This window comes from Chiloscyllium punctatum, chromosome 2 (assembly GCF_047496795.1).
Source record: "Chiloscyllium punctatum isolate Juve2018m chromosome 2, sChiPun1.3, whole genome shotgun sequence".
NCBI lineage: Eukaryota > Metazoa > Chordata > Chondrichthyes > Orectolobiformes > Hemiscylliidae > Chiloscyllium > Chiloscyllium punctatum.
Genome location: NC_092740.1, coordinates 6791676 through 6816729, shown reverse-complemented (window position 1 = coordinate 6816729; position 25054 = coordinate 6791676). Strand labels below are relative to the sequence as shown.

The window sequence follows — 25054 nt, the reverse complement described above, 5'->3', positions numbered from 1 at the left end:
AAAGCTACTGCTTCCAAATAAACATGTTGGACTATAACCTGATTTTGTATGATTTTTAAGTTTATTTTAAAATTATCTTCCTCAGTCACTTTACCCCAATGTAACACCAGGGGTTAATGAATAGTAACCAGAAGTAACAATCTAGCTGATAAGTTTCTCCCCCTCTACCTCAAGATACTGAGACCATCCTGGTGGCAAATCAGCTGAGGTGACATTACCAGTTTGTAAACTGATCTGTAAAAACCAAGGCCATGTGAAATATAGAAGTTGTAAAAACAAGCGGCAGTAGATTAGCTATATAACACCAGACTGGTAGCCCAGATGTAAAATTTGTTGATTCAGTCATTTGATAGTCTCACCAACAAATATAAATGCATCTGTCAACAACAGTATAGGTAAGAGCAGCCATCACACAGTGCTTGTGAAGATCAAGTGCCACCTTCATATTGAGAATACTCTCCATCGTGTTGTGTGGCACTAATCACCGTGCTAAATGGGACAGACTTCAAACAGGTTTAGCAACTCAAGACTGGGCATTGATGAAGCACTGTGGGCCATCAACAGCATCCCACAATCAAAAGCAGAATTGTACTCCAGCACAATCTATAACCTCATGACCCAGCATATCCCTAACTCAACCATTACCCATCAAGCTGGGGATCAACCCTGTCCAATGGAGACTGCAGGAGGGCATGCCTAAGATGAGATGTCAACCTCATGATGCCATAAAACAGGACTACATCGCAGCAAGTGATAAACATAGCTAAGTGATCCCATAACCAACGGATCAGATCCAAGGTCCTCTGTGCTACCACATTCAGTCCGAATGATGGTGGGCGTTTAAGCAACTCATACGAGGAGTTTTATAGAACTTTATTTAGGCCACACTTGGAATAGTGCACACAGTCCTCACACTACGAGGATGTGAATGCTTTGGAGAGCATACAGAATAGGCTTACCAGGACGTTGCCTGGTATGGAGGATTTTAGCTATGGAGAAAGGTTGGATAGACTGCGTTTGTTTTCACTAGAACACAGGAGGTTGTGGGAATGAACGGTTTGTAAAATGGTGAATGACATGGATAGAATAAGTCTTGTTTTCCCAGGGTGGAGGGGTCAATTACTAGGGGACACAGGTTCAAGGTGGGAAGGGTGGGAGGGAGGGAGCTTAACAGAGATGTGTGAGGCAAGTTTTTCACCCAAAAGGATGGTAAATGCCTGCAATGCATTGCCAGAGGTGTTGGTAGAAGCAAATACAATAGCAGCATTCAAGAAGCACCTGGACAAATACATGAATAGGAAGGGAATAGAGGGATACAGATCTTGTGAGTGAAGATAGTTTTAGTATGGAAGGACAAAAATGTGTTGGCGCAGGCTTGGAGGGCTGAACAGCCTGTTCCAGTGTTGTATTGTTTTCTGCAGTTCCACAAAATCCCCACTCTCAATGAGGGAAGAGTCCAGCATATCAATGCAAAAGGTAAGGCTGAAACCTTTGTGTCAATCTTCACCCAGAAGTGCTGAGTGGATGATCCAAATCAGCTACCTCCAGTGGTCCCCAGCATTACAGGTACCAGTCTTCAGCCAATTTAATTCACTCCACATGATATTAAGAAATGGTTGGAGACACTGAATACTGCAAAGCGAACTGACAACATTCGGCAATTATACCGAAGGCTTGTGCTTCAAAATTTGCTGGTCCCCTAACCAAACTGTTCAAATAGAGTTACAAGGACATTTACCCAATAATATAGAAAATTGCCCAGGTAGGTCCTGTACATAAAAAGTAGGACAAATCCAACCCAGCCAATTACTGCACCAGTCTACTTTTGATCATCAGTAATGTGATGAAAGGTGTCATCCACATTGCTATCAAACAGCACCTGCTCAGCAATAACCTGCTCAGTGATGTCCAGTTTGGGTTCTGCCAGGGACTGCATTTTGGGAAAGCAAATCTTAGCAGGTCTTATACACATAATGGTAAGGTCCTCTGGAGTGTTGCTGAACAGAGAGACCTTGGAGTGCAGGTTCATAGCTCCTTGAAAATGGAGTCACAGGTAGGTAGGATAGTGAAAGCGGAGTTTGGTATGCTTTCCTTTATTGGTCAGAGTATTGAGTACAGGAGTTGGGAGGTCATGTCGTAGCTGTACAGGACATTGGTTAGGCCACTGTTGGAATTGTGTGCAATTCTGGTCTCCTTCCCATCAGAAAGATGTTGTGAAACTTGAAAGGGTTCAGAAAAGATTTAAAAGGATGTTGCCAGGGTTGAAGGATTTGAGCTACAGGGAGAGGCTGAACAGGATGGGACTGTTTTCCCTGGAGCATCAGAGGCTGAGGGGTGACCTTATAGAGATTTATAAATTCATGAGGGTGAATAAGATAAGTAGATAAAGTCTTTTCCCTGGGTGGGGGAGTCCAGAATAGAGGGCATATGTTTAGAGTGAGAGGGGAAAGATATAAAAGAGACCTAAAGGGCGACTCTTTCACGCAGAGGGTGGTACATTTATGGAATGAGCTGCCAGAGGAAGTGGTAGAGGCTAGTACAATTGCAACATTTAAAAGGCATCTGGATTAGTATGTGAATAGGAAGGGTTTGGAGGGATTTGGGCCAGGTGCTGGCAGGTGGGACTAGACTGGGTTGGGCTATCTAGTCGGCATGGACGGGTTGGACTGAAGGGTCTGTTTCCATGCTGTCATCTCTATGACTCTATGATAAACGAGCTGAATTTCAGAGGGGAGGTGACAGTGACAGCCTTTGACATCAAGGTTGCATTTAACCATGTGTGGCAGCATGGAGCCCTAGCAAAACTGGAGTCAATGGGTATGAGGGGGCAAACTCTCCAGTGGTTAGAGTCATACCTGACACATAGGAAGGTGGTCATGATTGTTAGAAGTCAGTCATGTCAGCTCTAGGATGTTTCTGCAGGAGCTCCACAGGACAGTGTCCTTGGCCCAACCATCTTCAGCTGCTTCATCAATGACCTTCTCTCCATCATAATGTCAGAAGTGGCGACGTTCACTGGTGAGTACACCATGTTCAACAACATTTGCAACTCATCAGATAATGAAGCAGTCCATGTTCAAATGCAACAAGATCTGGACAATCTCCAAGCTTTGGCTAAGAAGTGAAAATTAACATTCATGCCACACAAATGGCAGAGTATGACCATCACCAGTAAGAGACTGCTCCTTGACAGTGTTACCATCACTAAATCCTCCATAAACACAGCCGCTGCAAGAGCAGGTCAGAGGCTAGTAATACAACAGTAGGTAACTCACTTCCTGACTCCACAAAGCCTGTCTACCATCTACAAGGTGCAAATCAGGAGCACGAAGGAATACTTCCCACTTGCTTGGATGGTTGCAGCACCAACTCTCAAGAACCCTTGACTCCATCCAAGAGAAAGCGGCCTGCTTTATTGGCACCGCAGCCATAAGCTGACTCTCTGTACCAGCAGTGTGTACTGTTTACAAGATACACTGAAGAAATTCACCAAAGATACTCAGACAGCACCTTCTAAACCCATCACCACTTCCATCTAGAGAAACAAAGGCAGCAGATACACGGGAACACCACCACATTCAAGCTCCCCTCCAAGCCCCTCACCATCCTGATTTGGAAATATATTGGCATTCCTTCACTGTTGCTAGGTCAAAATCCTCTAATTCCCTCCTTAAGAGCATTGAGGGACAACCCAGAGCAGGTGAAGTCCAACAGTTCAAGACGACAACTCACCACCACCTTCTCAAGGGGCAACTAAGCATAGTCAATAAACACTGGCCAGCCAGCAACGCCCACATCACAGAAATACATATTAAAAAAAATTACAGAGTTAGTACTTAAAAAAGGCAATGGCTTGCTGTGGTCCAACAGGAGCAGAAACCTGATGACTGATGAAGGCACAGCTGCAGCGGTTGTACACATGACATCCTGAGACAAAAGGTGAAGTCACATGTAAACTGTGATGAGTTGATAAGATGGATACAGAATTGTCTTAGTCATAGAAGACAGAGCGTAGAAGTGGAAGGATGAAGGCTGTAATCCAGACAAATGTGAGGTGAAGCATTTTGGAAGTCTAATACAAGAGGAAAATGTACAGTAACATCAACATAAAGGGATCCAGGCATACAGGTCCACAGTTCCATCATAGTAGCAACACAAGTCGATAAGGTGGTCAAGGACACATATTGCACTTCATTTGTCAGGGTAGAGTACAAAACTTGGCAAATCATGTTGCAGCTGTATAGAACCTCACTTTGGCCACAGTTGGAATGTTATGTACAGCCTTGTCACCACACTACAACAATGGCGTGGAGTTTTTGGAGATGGTTTACCAGGGTGTTGTGTAGTCTGGAGGGTATTAGCTATGAGAAGAGATTAGACAAACTTGGTTTGTTTTCACTCAAACATCAAAAACTGATAGAAGTTTACTAAATTATTAGAGGCACAGATAGAATGGATAGTTGGAGTTTTTCTCCAGTGTAGAAATATCAATTACTAGGGAACACAGGTTTAAGGTAAAAAGGTATAAGTTTAAAGGAGATGTGAGAGGTGAGCTTTTTTTTAAAAAAAGAGGATGCTCAGTCCCTAGAATGTGCTACCAGAGGTGGTGATAGAGACAGATACAATAGCAATGTTTATAAGGCATCTTGACTGATTTATGAATAGGCAGAGAATAGTGAGATATGGACAGGGTAGAGGCAGTAAGCTTTTAGTTTAGAAAGGTATGTGTGAGCAGAGTCTTGGTGCACTGAATGGCCTGTTCCTGTGCTGTACTTTGTTTGTGCTTTGCTATACCTATTAGGCTTAGTGTGATGTGATATCAGTTCCACAGTATGTAGTTGACTACAAATGCCTGAGAGAATAAAATGTTGACTGGGAATTATCACCTAACTGTGAACAGAAAGTAAAGGCCAGGAAATTGATTTTCAACATGAACCTAAGTTGTTTTACTCTGTGGGACAGGTCACTGATCTATAATCTTGTGAAACAGTAACTCCTAACCTGCTCTAGTAAGAGGCAATGCTTTTGAATAAACACCTCTGAGCTTTCTTACTATCTAAGTATCACTGAAAATGGCACAGGGAAGCTCTTCCACTATTGCAACTTGCATTTATTTAATGTAGCAGAGTATCTAAATCACAAAAAAAAGTCCAATCTCTGAACTCTCATTGTTTAATTTATAGTGTATCTGCCAAATGCAGGACTTCAATAAAAGGCTTCCAGAGATGAACAAGTGAGTGACACATTACGGTATGTACCAACAGGCAAAGAATCCTATATGCTTGAAAACAGTTTTCAACATGCACTTGGATGAGTCACAGCGATTTAGAAACTTGGGTATTTTGTCTGTGACCAATTAGGAAAAACTTTCATTTTGTTATGAGCACAAAACAAGCAACAGAAGAAATGTTCACCAATTAAGGAGTACACTCAGCTGATCAGAGCACCTCATTTCAAGTGAGTTGATCGTGCGACAATGAGAATATTCACCCACCTACACTGAACAGAGCTTCAGAAAAGTCCTGCGTTGTCACAGGGATAGGGAGACGGAAGATATCGTACAACACCTCTAGCAGACCACGCTGTCAAAGTGAGAAAAAGGAGGAGGAAAGTGTTAGTTTTCAAACAGTTTGTTGCCAGAGGTTTCTTGACAACCCACACCAGCAATACAGGTACTGATAAACCATTTGATGTTGTCACTCAATTCTCAGCAAAGTTCAAAAAACAGTCCAACAGATCTGACCTTTTTTAACAACTTCCTTAATTAATTCAGCCTTCCTAGAGTAAATTACTTTTCTTCCTGCTCGGGCAGTGATCGATCCTTGGGTTTGTTTCAAATATGAGCTGCCAGTTTGGTGACACCATCCAAATGGCAGAATTAGTTTTCCCAGATACAATACTGAAACTCCACTTTACTTTACCAATCACATCTCTTGACTTCTCTACTGCTGCTGAAGTATGACATCCAACATCCAGTACAGGACAAGATCAAATTTCTTCCAATTAAATAGTGAGAAAACTGAAGCTATTGACTTTGATCCCCACTCCAAACTCCATCCCTCTCCCTGACCACAGTCCCACATGAAAGTAGCAAAAACAGAAATAGCTAGAGAAACTCAGTAGGTCTGACAGCCATCTGTGGTGAGAAAGGAGAGTTAATGTTTCAGGACAGTGACCCTTCTTCTAAACTGAGTAGTCTGTTGTCAACCTCTGTTCACATTTGACCCATGGATGAGCTTCAGACCGCATTTATACCACTACTAATATGGCTACTTCCAACATAATGTGCCTCAAAAAGAAAAATTGCTGAAGAAAGTCCAGTCTGGCAGCGTGTAGATAGAAAGCAGAATGAATGAATTGTGTCCTGTGACCGTGCTGCCACATCTGCTGAGATTCTCCATTCATTTGTTTTTGTTTCAGATTTCAGCATTTGCAGTTGTTTTATTTGAGCATCATGTGCCTGTTGCCTGTCTCAGCTAATCCACCATTGAAACTCCATTCATGTTTTTGTTACCTCTGGACTTGACTATTCCAACACAATTCTGTCTGGCTCTTGCACGTTCCATAAATTTGGCATTATTTAAAACTCTGTTGCCCATGTCTTAACTTGCACAAAGTCTTGCCTGCCTATCATCCTTGTGCTCAGTGATCCATGCTGACACCCTTTTCAGCAATGGCTTGACTTTAAAACGATTGCTTTCAAATTGCTCCATGGTATCATTCCTACATATCTCTAATCTTTTCCACATCAAGACTCATATCTTTGCTGCTCTAAATCTAGTCTCCTGAATATTAATTGCTCCACCATTAAAGGCAAGGTATAAATATTAGTCATTGATATTCTAAGGGATTCTTTTAGATCTCATGTCACATGGCCAAATACCTAAACCAAGGATTGAGCTGTCAACAGTGCATCACTCCCTTAGGAAAAGCTTTGAATTGAAATTACTTTATGGTCAACATAGATATTATGTTTAACTGGGGCTTGAACCCAGATCTTCTGACACAGAAGTGTATGTACAAATGCTGAACTAATATTGTCCCATAAGAGCCTTTACACTAAACATTCATGCCACATCAAGAGTGGTAATTAATGTCATGAGTCAATAGCTGTTAATAAATGGAACAAATACATTTCAAAGAATTTTACTGCAATAGTCCTTTTCTGTGAAAACATTGCAACAACTCAGATCATAGCATTGAGCAGATAATGAGACCCATGCTGTCTCTTTTATGCTGGTTGTTTGAAAGATCTAATCAATTAGCTTAATTCCACCCTGCTTTCCCTCCAGTTTCAGAACTGTTCCTGGTTGAAACGTTTTTAAAGGGTATCCATATACTGTTCAAACCAATGTGCTAACCATCATCTACTGATGGACAAGAATTCTTTAAATAAGCAAGGAGGAGAGGGAGTCTCCATTTGGCAGCACACGTGTGTTCCCAGCAAAAAAGAAACACTGTACCATTGGCTATTTTGCACTCTTTCATTTTGAACTTCCACATGGCCTCCATGGTTTGGAAAGATTGCGAAATATTGCGATAAGCTATAACAAATTTACCCCAAAGTAACTCCTAAAGGTGTTTGAGATGTTTGGACGCTGTTAGTCCAAATTACCATCTTGGTCTCACAGATTGCCAGGAAGAAACCAAAGCTGAGTTTATAAGCAAATGAGCAATCTACACAAAACTGCACACAGTCAGTGTGACATTTTCAGTTAGCTCTTTACAGTTCACATTTTGCCTGGGCTGTAAAAGTTGGGCTATGCAATCCTGTGAAGCTACACTGCCTGCAGGGCCATGGAAAAGCAATGATCAAGGAGCACTTTTTCGATAAGTTAGTGAACCCAAGAAACTTATTCCACGAAATGTATTGCATGAAAACTTCAATATAGTAAGCAAAGTTTTATACTCTATACTCTACCATTACAAGTTAAAAATTAGCTAAATAGGGATCTCCATATTCAGCAAAACTCAATAGTACACACTTGGTGCACTCGCCCCAAGGTAAAAAGAAGCAATAGGTTGACTTTCAAATTGTAATTATCATACTTTTCATTTAAATTTCACTCATTAATGAATTTGAGTGTGATTAGAGGAACATAACCAAGATATTAGCAGAATCTTTGGACTGGCTCACCAGGTTTATAACATAACAAAGAATAAATTATAAACTTGATTGTACATGTGTTTTCCCTCAATCACTTTTTTCTTCCTTTTTTTTCCACGCGGGTGTCACTGGCAAGGACAGCCATTTGTTGCCAACTCCTAATTGCCCCTCATTTCCCAGGACAGCTCAAGAATCAATCATGCTACTATGGGTCTTGAGTCACACATAGGCCAGACCAAGTAACAATATCTGATTTCCCTCCCTAAAAGGTAATAGTGAACCAAGTGAGTTTTTACAGCAATCAATAATAATTTATTCAGTCACAAATATTAGGTCCAGCTTTATAGTCCACATTTATTAATTGAATAGTTCCACTAACTGCTTTGCTGAGATTTGAATCCCGCACACCCAGATCTTTAGCCTGATCTTTTGAGTTCATACTCCAGTGACATTATCACTGTCATAGACAAAATTAAATGGAATACATCAATGACAAAGTAAAACAAGACCAAAAGTATGAACTCAAACTTGGGGTGACAAAATACATAACCTGCTAAACATATCAACAATAATTAGCCAACAAATGATGATGACAGGCACTGAATTGTGTGGCCCCTAGCAGAGATCTTTGTAATATTTACAGCCATGGGTGAGATGCCAGAAGACTGGACGGTGGCTAACGTTATACCTTTATTTAAGAAAAGCTATAAGGAGAAGCATAGGAACTACAGACCAGTGAGCCTGACATTAGTGGTAGATAAATTATTAGAAGGGATTCTGAAAGGCAGGATTATTATGGATTTGGAGAGGCAAGTACTGATTAGAGATAGTCAGCATGGCTTTGTACATGTGAAACCATGTCCCACAAACTTGAGCTTTTTGAGAATGTGACCAAGATAGATAGATAATTGACAGAGATGACGACGTTGTCTACATAGACTTTAATAAGGCCTTTAATAAGGTTTCACATGTAATTAAGTTAGTAACGTTAGATCATATGGAAGTTCAGGGAGATTGGTTACAAAACTAACTTGATGGTCAGAGACAAAGGGTGGCGGTGGAGGGCTGGTTTTTGGACTGGAGACCTCCGACCATCGGTGTTTCTCAGGGATCGGTGGTGAGTCCACTGTTGTTTGTCATTTATATAAATGCTTTGGATGAGAATATAGGTGGTTAGTAAGTTTGCAGGTGACACCAAAATTAGTGGGTTTACTAGACAGTAAGGTTATCTAAGATTACAAAGATTTCTATAATTTGGACCAGTGAGCTAAGGCATGGCAGAGGGAGTTCAATTTTGATAAATGCAAGGTGTTGCACTTTAATAAGATGAACAAGGGGAGGACTTACAGAGTTAATGGTAGGACCCTGGGGAAACATTGTAGAACAGAGATACCAGGAGGGTGTTCAGGTACATAGTTCATTGAAAGTTGTGTCATAGGTAGACAATAGTGGTAAAGGTGGCTTGCCTTCATTGCTCAGTATAAGACCATAAGACATAGGAGTGGAAGTAAGGCCATTCGGCCCATCGAGTCCACTCCGCCATTCAATCATGGCTGATGCGCATTTCAGCTCCACTTGCCAGCGTTCTCCCCGTAGCCCTTAATTCCTCTAGACAACAAGAACCTATCAATCTCGGCCTTGAAGACATTTAGCGTCCCGGCTTCCACTGCACTCCGTGGCAATGAATTCCACAGGCCCACCACTCTCTGGCTGAAGAAATGTCTCCGCATTTCCGTTCTGAAATGACCCCCTCTAATTCTAAGGCTGTGTCCACGGGTCCTAGTCTCCTCGCCTAACAGAAACAATTTTCTAGCATCCACCTTTTCAAAGCCATGTATTATTTTGTACGTCTCTATTAGATCTCCCCTTAATCTTCTAAACTAAATAGGAGTTGGGATGTCATGTTGTGATTATACAGAACATGGTTGCACAGATCTGGTTGCCCTGCTAAAGGAAGGATACTATTAAATCAGAGAGGGTGCAGAAAAGATTGACAAGAATGTTACTATAATGGAGTTATGTGGAGAGGCTGGATAAGCTGGGACATTTTTTCACTGGAGCATAGGAGGTTGAGGGGCACAGATAAGGTGAATAGCAAAGTTCTTTTCACTGGGGATTGGGTGGGGGGGGGGAGGTGTTGTAACTGGAGGTCATAATTTTAAGGTGACAGGAGCAAGATTTAAAAGGCACCGGAGGGGCAACCTTTTCACACAGAGGCTCGATCATATGTGACCCCTTCCTGTTAACTCTTTTAATCATTTTAATCATGTTGATCAACTCAATCAAATCACCTAGCAATCTTTCACAGAAAGGGCATAAAGTTTTGTGGTGTAGTGGTAATGTTCCTACCTCTGAGCTACGAGACCCAGATTCAAGTCCCACTTGCTCCAGAGGTGTTTAATAACATTTCTGAATGGGTTGATGAGAGAACAACTCTTAGAGTGTGCGTCAAGCTGAGACAGTGCAGGCTGCCCCCCCCCCCCCCCGGTTTAATCCTTTTCACTTTGGTCTCATTCCTGTGGATGCACAGTACATTACATCAATGAGCAATTTGACAGAGTCACTACATGTTCCATCCTTTACAGTAGCTGCTCCAACGTCTTCACAGAGTGTGGGCTAGCCACTAGGATTTGGGGTTGGGGTTGGGGGGTGGTGGAGGATTTCAGTTGCTCACAAATTCAGGGCCCAATGAGCAAATTTCAGAAAGATCAGGTTCGAGACAACATGAATTTCAGAAATAAAACAATTCCAGGGGTAGGTCAGACTTGATGCAGGGACATTGTTTACCCTCAACCAGGGATGTAGTGCAATGGGCCATAGCCTCAGGATATGGGATAAGCCATTTCAGACCAAGATGAGGAGAAATTGTTTCACTCAGAGGATGGCGAACCTGTGGAATTCTCTCCCGCAGAAAGCCGAGAGGGTGAAATGACTGAATATGTTTTAAGCAAAACCAGATACATTTCTAGAGGCTGAAACTGTTGAGTATAATGGGAAGTGTGTGGGAGTATAAAGTTGAGATAGATCATTGTAATCATGTAAAACCAGGCTCAGCTCTTCAACAAGACCGACCTAATCTTTCCTTGATCCCCTCATACACCTTCAACTGGGATAATTAAGTTTCTACTTTAGACAAAAAAGAACTATAATTAGATTCTGAGATGCCGGTGCTGGACTGGGGTGTACAAAGTTAAAAATCACACAACACCAGGTTATAGTCCAACAGGTTTAATTGGAAGCACACTAGCTTTCGGACAATCACCTGATGAAGGAGCGTCGCTCCGAAAGCTAGTGTGCTTCCAATTAAACCTGTTGGACTATAACCTGGTGTTGTGTAATTAAGAACTATAATGTTTAACTTGTAACTTATTTTATTATTTTATACTTTGTACCTAAGAATCTTTGTAGCTAAAATGGTGCCAGAAGATGGCGACTTTGTACACTTTCACTGTACTCGAATAAAATCTGCTTCTACCTGCCCCTGGAATTGTTTTATTTCTGAAATTCATGTTGTCTCGAACCTGATCGTTCTGAAATTTGCTCATTGGGCCCTGAGTCTGTGAGCAGCTGAAATCCTCCACCACCCCCAACCCCAAACCCTAGTGGCTAGCCCACACTCTGAAAAAGTTGGAGCAGCTACTGTAAAGGATGGAGCATGTAGTGGCTCTGTCAAATTGCTCATTAAAGTAATGTACTGTGGATCCATAGGAATGCGACCAAAGTGAAAAGGATGAAACCGGGGGACAGCCTGCAGAGGTAGTAGTAGATGTAGGTACTGTTACAAACTTTAAAAAGACATTTGGACAGGTACAGGAATAGGAAAGGTTTGGGGAATATGGGCCAAACACAGGCAAAATGGCACTAGCGTAGTTTGGAAAATTTTGTCAGCATGGATGAAGTGGACCAAGAGGTCTGTTTCCATGCTGTATGACTCTATAATGTGGACGTTAAAATTTCAGCTAAAATATCTACTCACCCGTACTTCCATATTTGGTATACAAAGTATCCCTATTAAAGATTGGATACCAGAGTTTCCAGGCCGACAGAGATTTATAATTCCTGCAAACAAGAACAATTGAGGCAGACGTCAAAGATGGTTACAATTTCAAACCCTGTGCAAGCAAACTTAGATAACGTTTTCAAGAAAGCACAAGAATTACAGTACTGAATTTGTAATTTCTATGATTTGTTGCGGTCACTCTCAGTATTAAGTTAATGTAAATGGGTATACAAAATCATCATGAAATGATGAGAAACCAAAAGAAAAAGCTGGGTGATAGTGTGAGAATGCTTTACTTCTACTGTCACTACTGTGTATGGGTTTAAAAAAAAATTGAGATCCCAAATTACTTTATAAAATTGTATTCAATGTTTATATACTGATAGTCAATACAATTTCTATATCTTAAACATAAATATATCAGTGAAATAATAAATATAGAACAGATAAAAGACTAAACTTTTTGTTATTTAGTCTTTCACAGGATTTTGGATAGTGCCAGAAAGCAGAGTGCCTGTTGTCAATCCTGAACTGCTCTTGAATGGAGTCATTTGCTCAGGCATTTCAGAGGGTGGTAAGAGTCAACAGCAATACTGAGGGCCTGGAGTCATATTTAGCCAGAATGCTGTGGAGTTCCTTCCCTAAAGGCCATTAGTGAATCAGATTGATTTTTAATGACAAAGTGCTGGAGAAGTTCAGCACGTCTGGCAGCATGTGTGGAGTGAGAACTGACTTAAGGTTTCAAGCCAGATAGAACTCTTCTTCAGAGCTTTGCTCCAAACTATGTGAAGGTTTTTAATGACAATATATTATTGAAGGCAAATAATAGTAGTTGTCACCAGAGTCTCAGTGGACCATAGGGCTGCTCTCTCATTAGACAGAGGTGACTCCGGGTGAATTTAACCTGAGAGTCACCATACCAATAGCAAGGAGTGAGGTTGAGAAGGTGGGACTTTCATGTTGATCTCAGCTGGTGTGGAGATAGTGATATATATTTGATGTGCATCATGCATCTTGTTGAGTCTTACCCGCCCAGGAGCGGAAGGCTGCTACTATTGCCATCTTGCTGGCTAGTAACCGCGCTTCTCTGTCTTCTCTGCATGAAATAAAAAAAAATTACACTCTGGAAATCAACAATTATATTTAACTTTTCTCTATTCAAAATACATCCTTCCTGCAGTCAACAGCAATTGTAAACCACTGTACCAGGTGATCACTTTGCAAATATGGGCCAGTAGACTGAATCATAGCTAAACACAATCCTGTTCATGCTCAATGCCAGAACACAAAAGTGTGAATCACTGGACAGAAACTGAGTTATTAAACCCCATTGTGTATTTCCTTTCTCTAGCACTAAAGCCAGCCCCCTGAAGGAAGCATGCTAACTCAACAAACTGAATGAAAGCTGTACCCTAACCAGTCTCCATTACATCAAGGTTTTATCGACTCGGCAATCATGGAAAGCCCTCCTTTTCTGGGTCACTGTTCTAGAACTTGTTGATCTGTCCCTCAGTTATCAGGTCTTAACCGGAAAGTGTGTGCCAATAAATGTGCCCCACTGTTCCACAAGCTGTCACAAAATGTATCAGGTCCCAATGAGACCATCAAAAAGACCAATTTGCCGACTGACTGTTACACAGGACAAAAGCAATCCATGAGGTTTCATCTGTAACAGTAAAATAACTTTTCATGACAGCACAAGAGTAGAGGCAAAGAAGAATTTCTTAGCTACTAAATAAAAATCAAAAGAACCGTGGATGCTGTAAATCAGAAACAAAAATAAAGATTAACTCTAGAAGCTCAGCAGGTCTGGCAGTATCTGTGGGGAGAAATCAGACTTAATGTTTCTGGTCAAGTGACCCTTAGTTCTGCCTTTTAGTTTGCTTTTTATTTGGGGAGCAAGGTCTTTCTTTGCTTCATAATTCTTTAAAGCTTTTTTTCCCATCTTTTTATCATTGAGAGAAAGGTTATGCTTTCTTTCTGTGGACTGGACGCTTCTCTCCTCTGCTTGAAATTACAGCTTGAAAACGTTGCAGCTCAGAAGGCTGTTGTTGGGCAGAATTTTCTGAACGCTACTCAGGCTGAATTCTCCATTTTACTGCTTCCAAAAATCATCACTGCATTGTGCAACTCTACAACATTCGACATTTGATTTTCAGTTACGGCAGTCCACTTTTCATTTCAGTTTATTGCTCCAAAAAAAAGAAAAATCAAATATGTGGGTTCTTACACGATAAACTTTTTAGGAAAATACATTTTATGGTATTTGAAATAAAATGAAAAAGAAAACTTACTTGAGCTGCCCTTCTGCAGTGTCTGGATTATGTCTGTAGTGAAAATCAGTGTATGGTGCTAAAATTTGCTGCAACAAAGAAAGCAACATTGTCCCTTACAATTCCAGCTCGTTAATTAACTTGACCAAACACTTCAATCAATCATCCACATTACAGATACAAATTCTCAAATACTCCCTACGCACAGAGTATCTGAAATGTTATGTGATTTAAAACCATTTAGAAATCAGTTTCCTTCTCAAAACTCACAATTATTCATTTGAAAATAGAGTCTGCCTAACTGAGCTTCTGACATGGAAGTGGATGCTCTGTCTACGACATGGAAGTGTGGGGAAAATCGGGGCAGTTCCAATGGCAGTCCTTTCAGTACTGACCTCTAATAACATGCACATAGGAGCAACAGTAGTCCTTTCGCCCTGTCAAGTGTGTTCCACTATTCAATTACATTTTCCTGGACTTTCCCCAGATCCCTGTCATTAATATTTTAAAAATTGTCAACCCCTGCTCTAAACACATTCAATGACTAAATTTTTACAATATTCTGGAGTAGAAAAATCAGAAGATTCACAAACCTAAACCTAAAAAATGTTATTCATCTCGATCCCAAATAGTTACACATCACACTACAGTGATTTCCTATCATGAACTTTCCAAAATCCCGAACCCACACTGAATGGAGAATTTGTCCTGATATCCTTGCTACTCTTATCTTTTGCTGCCTGAAGTTGCATCGAAGTTTGATATTGCTCCTGGTAGCTTTAGAGCAGAGGCTGTGCACTGTACCTTGTTTACTCGTTGAAGAATATAGACTAGAATTTGTATAAACCAGATTACCATGTAACAGGGTGCACAAGTTAGCCATTTCTACTGTAACCAATATTAACAAGTGGCCTTACCTCCAACTCCACATCAACTCTTACATATTTCCGTGTCTTTGGGTGATTTAGCAGGTGCAGAATGGTTGTAATGAGTGCCTCATTTATGCGATTCAGTTGGCAATCAATCACATTCTTCAGAATGGTGCTGAGACCTCCACGGAGGGCAACCACCTCTGCATTCTGAAGTGCTGAGAAAGTTAAAAAGAAAAGCTTGCACTTTCCGAACAGAAAACAAGAAAACTCGGGATCTCGGTCAAGAAGAAAGTGCAAAGAGACAAACCGAACATTTGACAGCTATGAGTTTTACTTCTGTACTTTTTTCTGGTTCAAGGCCGAGACAAAGATGAGAGCAGCAATGCAGTCAGAACTGTTATCTTCAAGATTGGAAACAAATTGAAGCCTTAATCTTTTTAATCCTCCAGCAGAAAGACAGTAAGATCGCACAACATGGGGCAAAGAGTACAGGATCTCCTAATATTACAGCTATCAGTCCACACCAAGCAAACTGCCTGCACATAATTTTCACCATCACCCATCGAGTGGTAAACTGGTAATCATGTGAAATAATACCTGGCTGATGTTCATTCCTATTGAAATTCACTGACACGGTTTGCCATCCCATGCGATAAAGGTGGAAATTATCCCTATGAGTCACAGATAGAGTCATAGAGATGTACAGCATGGAAACAGACCCTTTGGTCCAACTCGTCTATGCCGATCAGATATCCCAACCCAATCTAATCCCACCTGCCAGCACCCGGCCAATATCCCTCCAAATCCTTCCTATTCATATAGACATCCAAATGCCTCTTAAATGTTGCAATTGTACCAGCCTCCACCACTTCCTCTGGCAGCTCATTCCATACACGTACCACCCTCTGTGTGAAAAAGTTGCCCGGTTGGACTCTTTTATATCTTTCTCCTCTCACCCTAAACCTATGCCCTCTAGTTTTGGACTCCCCGACCCCAGGGAAAACACTTTGCTTATTTACCCTATCCATGCCCCTCATGATTTTGTAAACCACTATAAGGTCACCCCTCAGCCTCCGACGGTCCAGGGGAAAACAGAACCATTCTGTTCAGCCTCTCCCTATAGCTCAAATCCTCCAACTCTGGCAACATCCTTGTAAATCTTTTCTGAACTCTTCAAAGTTTCACAACATGTTTCTAATGGGAAGGAGACCAGAATTGCACGCAATATTCCAACAGTGGCCTAACCAAGGTCCTGTACAGCCGCAGCATGACCTCCCAACTCCTGTACTCAATACGCTGACCAATAAAGGAAAGTATACGGACCTTCTTCACTATCCTATCTACCTGCGACTCTACTTTCAAGGAGCTATGACCTGCACTCCAAGGTCTCTTTGTTCAGCAACACTCCCTAGGACCTTACCATTAAGTGTATAAGCCCTGCTAAGATTTGCTTTCCCAAAATGCAGCACCTTGCATTTATCTGAATTAAACTCCCATCATTTATTTCATTACTGTTTTTGAGATCTTGTGCATTATGATGATCCCAGCTGGTATCAACCTATCTTCTTTTGGTTTTAATGAGGTGGCCTTTTATTGGTAAACAAACAATGTTGCAGATTTAGACTTAATAATAAAAAAACAAAAGCTTCCTACACAAAAGATAAAGAAGAATAAACCAAACTATTTACATATGAGACACATCTAAACTTTTTAAACACAGCTAAAATACACTCCCATTATAATCCCAGTAGCAGCCCATTACAGTACTCGAACACTAGACAGAATTCCCTTTTCTACCCTTCGTAGGCATTGAATTAGATATGGCTTTAATTCCCATTCATTAGAATCTGTTAGTTATATGGCAAATTAAGGAAGAACCTAAGTTTAGACAATCTTAGCTTCAAATAACCTCTTCAGGCATTTAACTAAACACATCTGGTCTGGAGATTTTAAACAAATTCCTTATATAGGGGTAACCTTTTCCTTAAAAATCCTAAAACTACCTCCCTTTATCAGGAACAACTGTTTCACATACTCAGTTTCAGCCAAGACTTCTACAAACTGTTCAAATGAAACTCAACGTTCTTCATTCAAGTTATGGGCATTTCCCCCAAACCCTCCAAAAAATTCCAAAACCTAACTGAAAGCCTGATGCAATGTACATTTCACTTTGTTCACTAGTAAGCAATATAAACAAAACAACATAATTCTTGGAAATATTGCTATGATACAGTAATGTGTTTTAAAAGAAAACAACATGGCTATAGAAATATTTACAAGTTAATGATTAAAATCCTTCATCAGGACACTGAAAACTCACATGCCACTAGTTCAATTTAAAATACAGTTTGTTTGACATAATGAGTTAGTTCCTTTCCTGTGCAATCCCGCATTATAAAAAAAATTGTGTAGTAGCAGCACCATTTAAACCAATGGGACCAGAATCGGGTTGCAGCCAATGCAGTTAAGGAAAGTTCACGTTCTACAAATAATGATCCAAATTCTTTGATCACTTTATAGCCAATTCACGTTGAAGAAACACGCGCTATAGCAGAACTGACTATGCATATAAGTCCTACACTTTACATCATAGCATTTCCTGTCATTATCTGTTTGCTCTGCATATGTCCAAGCTTTTAAAATTAATTCATCGTGAAGCGCTTTAGGATTTTTAGAGGGCATGAAAGGTCATTTCTGAATACTCATTCATCCTTTGTTTTAAATTTTTTAGTGAGCAGTGCTGATGACACCAAAGGGTAATGGGGAAAAGCACTGCTGCGACAGAAGCTGATACGATAGAAACCATGTGAAGGGACAAGTTCAAACATCCTGTGTGCATGCTCTCTTGCTGTATAACTCAGTAATCTTTCCCTCAATACCTTATATTACTGCAACAGAAATTGCTGACAAAACACAGCAGTCTGGCAGCATCTGTGGGGAGGAAACAGAATTTATGTTCGTGTCCAGTGACTCTTTAGTATTATAGATCACCCTTATTAGCACTCAAATGCCTCACTTCATCATTCAGTAACACCTCCCTCAATGTGCTGTATTGAATAATGCATCCTCACTGGTGTTAATCCAGACTAAATTATCATTGCATAATACCTTTCTCAGCACTTTGTGTTACATCTCTCCACTGATGTGAATCCATTTCAGTAGCCATTCTCTCGTGCCATTGTGTAGATAGTTTTCTGATGTTAATAGTGCCCTCAAAAACCCGGTCTTATATGAGGATTCCTCCACCCCAGTATTCTTCCATTTTGAGCAGACAAAAGCTTCACAATTAGGTTCATCCAGTGCCCAATCTAGTTTAATACCTCACGCTCGCACAAAGAGTACATGCATATTACGTACTTTAGATTTGAGAGGAGGGGCAGCAACGGGAAGGAATAGGACATTACTGAACTGAAAATACAGGATCATGTAGCTACATCGAAAATAAATTGAATTGCTGTATCTGAAGTAGTATCCAACTTGCTTTGATTAAATCACATTGCCTCAGAAGCATTCTTGCAGATGATACATAATAGGCTCACATAAGAAGCTCAGTGTCTGGTGGTTCTTGAGTGCCATGTATTTTTAAAGAGAAGTGATTTAAATAATTTTTTTAAAAACAAAGACTAACAGCATTTACTCTGTGTAGTTAAGATTAATTCTTAATTTGAACACAATTCAACTTGAAATTACGGTATCATTGTATGAAAAGTGCTTGGCCCAATTTAATGGACAATTATGTCTTCATTTTTCAACTAACAGCAATATATTTTCGGTACCTGAAAAGCGATTTTGCATATGAATTTTTAATACCAAATATGAAAATAGGACCTTGATTTAAGATGTAATCTTTTTAAAACTTGCTTACAAGCTGTGGGTTTTGCTAGCTAGGTGAGCATTTATTGTCTGTCCATATTCATGCTTTACAAGATGATGGTATCTGCTTTATTGAAGCACTGGAATCCATAAGGTGCAGTAACACACAGCATTGCTCCTAGGGAGGAAATTTCAAGATTTTCACCTAGTGACAGTGAAGGAATGGTAATCTAGTTCCAAGTCAGTATGATGTAGACATGCAAGTAATGCTGTTCATAGGCATCTTCTGTATTTTCCTTCTACATGGCAGCAGGTTGAAAGATGCTAAGGAGCCCTTCAGCCCACTGTGTCCATACTGGTGAACAAAAATTCAACTACACTAATCTCATTTTTTAGCTTTTGGCCCATATTCTTACGAGCTATTGCACCAGATGTGAATATCTAAATGCTGCTTAAACGTTTCTGACTCAACAACTATTTAAGGCAATGAGCTCCAGACTCTCACCACCTTCTGAAAGAAATTTGTTTCAACTCTTCTTTTTGCCTTCTCCCTCTTACGATAAATTTATGTCCCCTGGTCATTGACCCTTCCACTAACTGAAAAAAAATGCATTCTTATCTTTGGCCCTCAAAATCTTATATACCTGTGTCAGGTCCCCTCTTAATCTCTGCTGCTCCAAGAAAAACCCCAGTCTATCCAATCTTTAACGATAGCTTAGTTCTTGCTGCCTAGCCAGCATCTTGGGAAATCTCTTTTGTACCCTCTCTACTGCAAGCATATCCTTCCTATAATGTGGTGACCAGAAAGTTCTCCAGTTGTGACCTAACTAGCGTTATGTACAGTTCCAGGAGAACCTCAGTGCTCTTGTATCCTATGAGCTGAGGCTAATTAAAACAAGTATCCCATATGCCTTTGTAACCACTTCATCTACCTGCCTGCTACCTTCAGGCATCTGTGGAGATGAACGCCAAGATCCCTCTGATCTTCAGTACTTCTCACAATCCGACCATTCGTGATGTCATCTTTTGTTTTGTTAGCCCTTCTTTAAATGCATTTCCTCACTTTTCCACCTTGAATTCCATTTGCCATAATTCCACCTGTCTTACTGACCAGCCCATTACTATCCTCCTGTAGTATACAGCTAGCGAGTTTTCAGAAGATTTGTAGCTCAGATTGAGGTTCTGGATGGAGATCAATCTGAGACTGGTGCAGTTGAGAACAGAAGTCAGTCAAACAGTCAGGGCAGGCAGGGACAAGGTAGGACTAATAAGGTCATGCTAATGTGCCCATAGTGTTGAAGAAAAAAAGTGGGCGGCACGGTGGCACAGTGGTTAGCACTGCTGCCTCACAGCGCCAGAGACCCAGGTTCGATTCCCGCCTCAGGCGACTGCCTATGTGGAGTTTGCACGTTCTCCCAGTGTCTGTGGGGGTTTCCTCCGGGTGCTCCGGTTTCCTCCCACAGTCCAAAGCTGTGGTCAGGTGAATTGGCCATGCTAAATTGCCCGTAGTGTTAGGTAAGGGGTAAATGTAGGGGGTATGGGTGGGTTACGCTTCGGCGGGTCGGTGTGGACTTGTTGGGCCGAAGGGCCCGTTTCCACACTGTAAAGTAATCTAATCTAATCTTAACTCGCTGAGCTGGAAGATCCGTTTTCAGACATTTTGTCACCATACTATGTAACATCTTCAGTGAGCCTACAAATGAAGCACTGGTGGCATAGCCCGCTTTCTGTTTATATGTTGGTAATATTGATGGTCTTGAAGGTGTCCTCTAATTTGCTTCGTTTAGTGATGACAAAGGTGTCATCCACATAGCGGACCCAAAGTCTGGGTTGGATGGTTGGCAGAGCGGTTTGTTCGAGTCTCAGCATTACTGCCTCTAAGAACCCTGATATCAGAGAACCCCATGGGTGTTCTGTTGGTTTGTCTGTAGGTTTTGTTGTTGAAGGTGGTATGTGGTAAGGCATAGGTCCACTAGCTTGACGATACTGTCCTTTCTGATGAAGTTGGTGGCGTTTGGTTCTTCTAATAATGTAGTCAGCGTTTCTTTGGCCGGGTTGATGTTGAAAGATATGAACAGGGCTGTTACATCAAAGGAGACCATTATTTCATCCTCTTCTATCTTGGTGTCTTTGGCCTTCAGGAATTCTTGGCTGAAGTGGATGGAGTGGCGTGACTTTAAGTGTTTTAGTCTTTGGTGTAGCTCCTTGGTCAATCTGCAAATTGGTGTTCCAGGTAGTAAGACTATGGGGTAAAAACAATAACTGCAGATGCTGGAAACCAAATACTGGATTAGTGGTGCTGGAAGAGCACAGCAGTTCAGGCAGCATCCAACGAGCAGCGAAATCGACGTTTCGGGCAAAAGCTATGGGTCTGAGGGGGGCTCCTGGTTTGTGAATTTCAGGTACTCCGTAGAAGCATGGTGTGTTGGATCTGTCTGGTTTCAGTTTCTGGAGGTTGTTCTTATTTATTTCTCTAGATTTCTGAAGTATTTTGAGTAGGGCTATGATTCGGTTCTCTAGTTGTGGGGATGAGTCTGTCACCACTTGTTGGTGAGTGCTGGCATCTGCAAGTAATGCATTCGCTTTCTCAACGTAGTCTCTTTGATTTAAGATGACTGCCAAGCATCCTTTGTCTGCAGGTAGATTAACAATGTTTTTATCTTTTAGTCTTTTTGGTGTATTGAGTGTGTTTTCTTTCTTTTTCCTGCTTAATGTTTGTGCGACTGCCTGTCTGATGGTTTGCTGGGTTTTTTCTCAGTTGGTTTTCTTTCAGTGCTGTTTCGAATGCTGCTAAGAAATCTTTCTTGTCCACATCCTGCAAGTTGTAATTTAATCCTCTTACTAAAACGGCTTTTTCAGTGTCCGTTAAGGGTTGGTCAGATAAGTTTTTTTATCCATGCTTGTATGTTGTCAGTGTTGTTATTTTATGTAAGTTTGTCTAGTTTTTTCGTTTTCTGTGTTTGTCGCTGTCTAATATCTATAGCTTGTTCTACAGTGTCTGTCCATTCATGGCCTGTTGCACTAGTGAGTAAAGATTTTTGGTACAAAACTTCCCGGTTGTATTTACGGAATCTGTTGTGGGCATCGATAATCATTTCTCTCAGAATTCTCTGCTATTCTTTTGGCTAGTGGGGTGTTAAGGGGAGGTTTGTATTTAAGACATTTCGGTAGTACATGTTTCCTTAGGTGTTCATGCAGGAAGTGCAGCTTTTACGGGTGGTGCTCGGTTAGATGGCATTGGTTTCCAATTTTCGGGCCAGTTTTAGTGTATTGCACCCAAAGGTGTCAGCAAGTTTTGAAAAGATTTGTAACTCAGTTTGAGGTTCTGGATGTAGGTTTGCTCGCTAAGCTTGAAGGTTTGTTTTCAGACATTTCGTCACCATACTAGGTAACATCTTCATTGATCCTCCGAATGAAGCACTGGTGGTAAAGCCTGCTTTCTATTTATATGTGAGTTTCCTTGAGTTGTCGATGTCATTTTATGATGACATCACTTCCTATGGTGATGTCATTTCCTGTTCTTTTTTCCCCAGGGATGATAAATGGGATCCAGGTCAATGTGTTTGTTGATAGAGTTCCAGTTGGAATGCAATGCTTCTAGGAATCCTCATATGTATCTCAGTTTGGCTTGTCCTAGGATGGATGTGTTGTCCCAGTTAAAGTGGTGTTCTTCCTCATCTGTATGTAAGGATACTAGTGAGTGGGTCATGCAGTTTTGTGGTTAACTGATGTTCAGGTATCCTGGTGGCTAGATTTCTGCCTGTTTGTCCAAAGCCTCTTGCGTCTGAGCCAATTTTGGATCCAATGTATTACTTAGCTTTGGAATCCATTGGTCCTTACTTTCTTGACCAGTCTGCCTTCTCAAAAGTCTGCTAAAACCTAAGTAAACCACATCAGATGCATTACCTTCATCAACACTCCTTGGAGAGTTACTGCAGTACATCTTACAGATGGTACACATTGCTAATACTGTATGACAGTGGTGGAGGGGCTGAATGTTGAAGGGTGTGTATGGGGTACCAATCAAGCAGGCTGTATAGTATTGAGTTTATTCTGTCTTGTTGCAACTGCATTCACTCAGGCAACTGGACAGTATTCGATCACAGTTCTGACTTAGAGTCATAGTCAGAGTTGCTCAGCACAGAAACCGTCTCTTCAATCCAGCTCGTCCATGCACACCAGGTATCTTAAATTAATCTTGCCCCTTTTGCCAGCATTTGGCCCACATCCCTCTAAACCCATTCTATTCATTTACCCATCCAGATGCCTATTAAATGCTGTAATTATACCAGCCTCCACGATCTCCCCTGGCAGTTCATTCCATACACACACCACCCTCTGCATGAAAAAGGTTGTGGACAGGCAGAGGACAGACAGGTGGGGAGTTACTCTCTGCAGAATTGCTAGCTTCTGACCTGTTCTTGTAGTCACAGTATTGAAATGGGTGGTTCAGTTCAAATTTTGGTCAATGCAAAACCTTCAGATGTTGCTAGTGGAGTATTCATTGAAGGGAAGGCTATTGAGTGTTAAGGGAGTTAGGGACACTCTTGTATTTTTGGAAGAGATAGTCAATGTCTGACAGTTTTGTGGCACAAATGTTACTTAATACCTAACAGCCAAATCTTGGATATTGTCCAGGTCTAATTCCCATGGTTATCTGAGAATGGGAACATATAATTTTACCGTACTGAAAAGGCCATTCAGCCCATTGCATTTTTACTGACTTCTGAAAGAGCTACTCAGTTAATTCCTCCATAGACTACTTATCACCTACTCAGTCTCTCCTGTCTTTCTTATGCAAAGAAATTAAATGGTCTTTTACATGTTTTTAATTCATTCACAGGAATGATGGTGTTGCTGGCAAGGCCAGCATTCATTACCTATTCCTAACTGCCCAGAGAGCAGTTAAGAGTCAAGCATATTGCTTTGGAGCCACATGTAGATCGGACCAGGTAAGGATTGCAGCTTCCTTTCTTAAAGGGCATTAGTGAATCAGATGGGTTTTTCCGACAAACGGCAATGGATTTGTGGCCATCACTGGACTCTTCGTTCCAGAGTCTTACTTGAATTCAAATCCACCATCTGCCATAATCAGCATTCAAACCTGGGTCCCCAGAACAAAAAAACATTTTCATGAGCAGTCACAAATGGTGTTGAACATTGTGCAATAATCAGCGAACATCCCCACTTTTGACCTTTAGATGGAAGAAAGTTCACTGCTGAAACAGCTAAAGATACTGAAGCTGAGGTACTGACCTGCAGTAACAACCAATTTCCTTTGTGTTAGATATGAATCAACCATTGGATGGCTGTCTCCCATTGACGCGAGATTTTTTTTTTGAGCTCCTTTAAGCCATACACTGTCTAAAGCTGCCTTGAAATCAAAGGCAATCGCTCCTAGCTAACTTCTGGAATTTAGTTATTTTCTCCAAGATTGGACGAAGGCTTTAATCAGGTCAGGCATCCAGGCAGACTGAATATTAATTACAGGTTATTCCTTTCTAAGTGCTACTTGATAGCACCATTGACCATTTCTTCCACTAATGTGTTGATGATCAAGAGTAGATTGACAGGATAATAACTGGATTTGTTTTGCTTTTCGTGCACAGTGCACACCTGATCAATTTTTCACATTGCTAGGTAGATGCCCTTGTGGTAGATGTACTAGAGCATCTTGGCTGGGGATTCAGCCAGAATTCGAGCACAAACCTTCAGCACTATGACTGGAATATTGTCAGGGCTCATAGCTTTTGCAATATAGTGTCTTTAGTCATTTGTTGAAATTGCATGGAGTGAACCAAATTGTTCATGACTGGCACCTGTGATGCTGGGGATCTCAGACTTGTCGCTTAAGCATTCGCTTAAACATTATGGTGGAATGGGAGCCAAGGTTTTCTGCCAATCAGGTTTTCAAGCACAACATTTTGCCCAGAAACGATACTTCCAACAACAGGCTAAATCCAAGTAGATGACCACACAGTAATCCTGC

At 41.0% G+C, this 25054-nt stretch overlaps 1 protein-coding gene across 3 annotated transcripts in view; it reads right to left on the bottom strand.

Moving 5' to 3' along the window:
• Nucleotides 1–25054, bottom strand: part of rictora (RPTOR independent companion of MTOR, complex 2 a) — a 238828-nt gene that overhangs the window by 88329 nt on the left and 125445 nt on the right. For all 3 annotated transcript variants that reach the window (XM_072593117.1, XM_072593126.1, XM_072593134.1), the window contains exons 8-12: nucleotides 15298–15467; nucleotides 14402–14469; nucleotides 13136–13203; nucleotides 12084–12166; nucleotides 5495–5582 (exon numbers count right to left, since the gene is read on the bottom strand). In XM_072593117.1, coding sequence (XP_072449218.1) covers nucleotides 5495–5582; nucleotides 12084–12166; nucleotides 13136–13203; nucleotides 14402–14469; nucleotides 15298–15467 — 477 coding nt within the window. The remainder of the gene's footprint in view (nucleotides 1–5494; nucleotides 5583–12083; nucleotides 12167–13135; nucleotides 13204–14401; nucleotides 14470–15297; nucleotides 15468–25054) is intronic.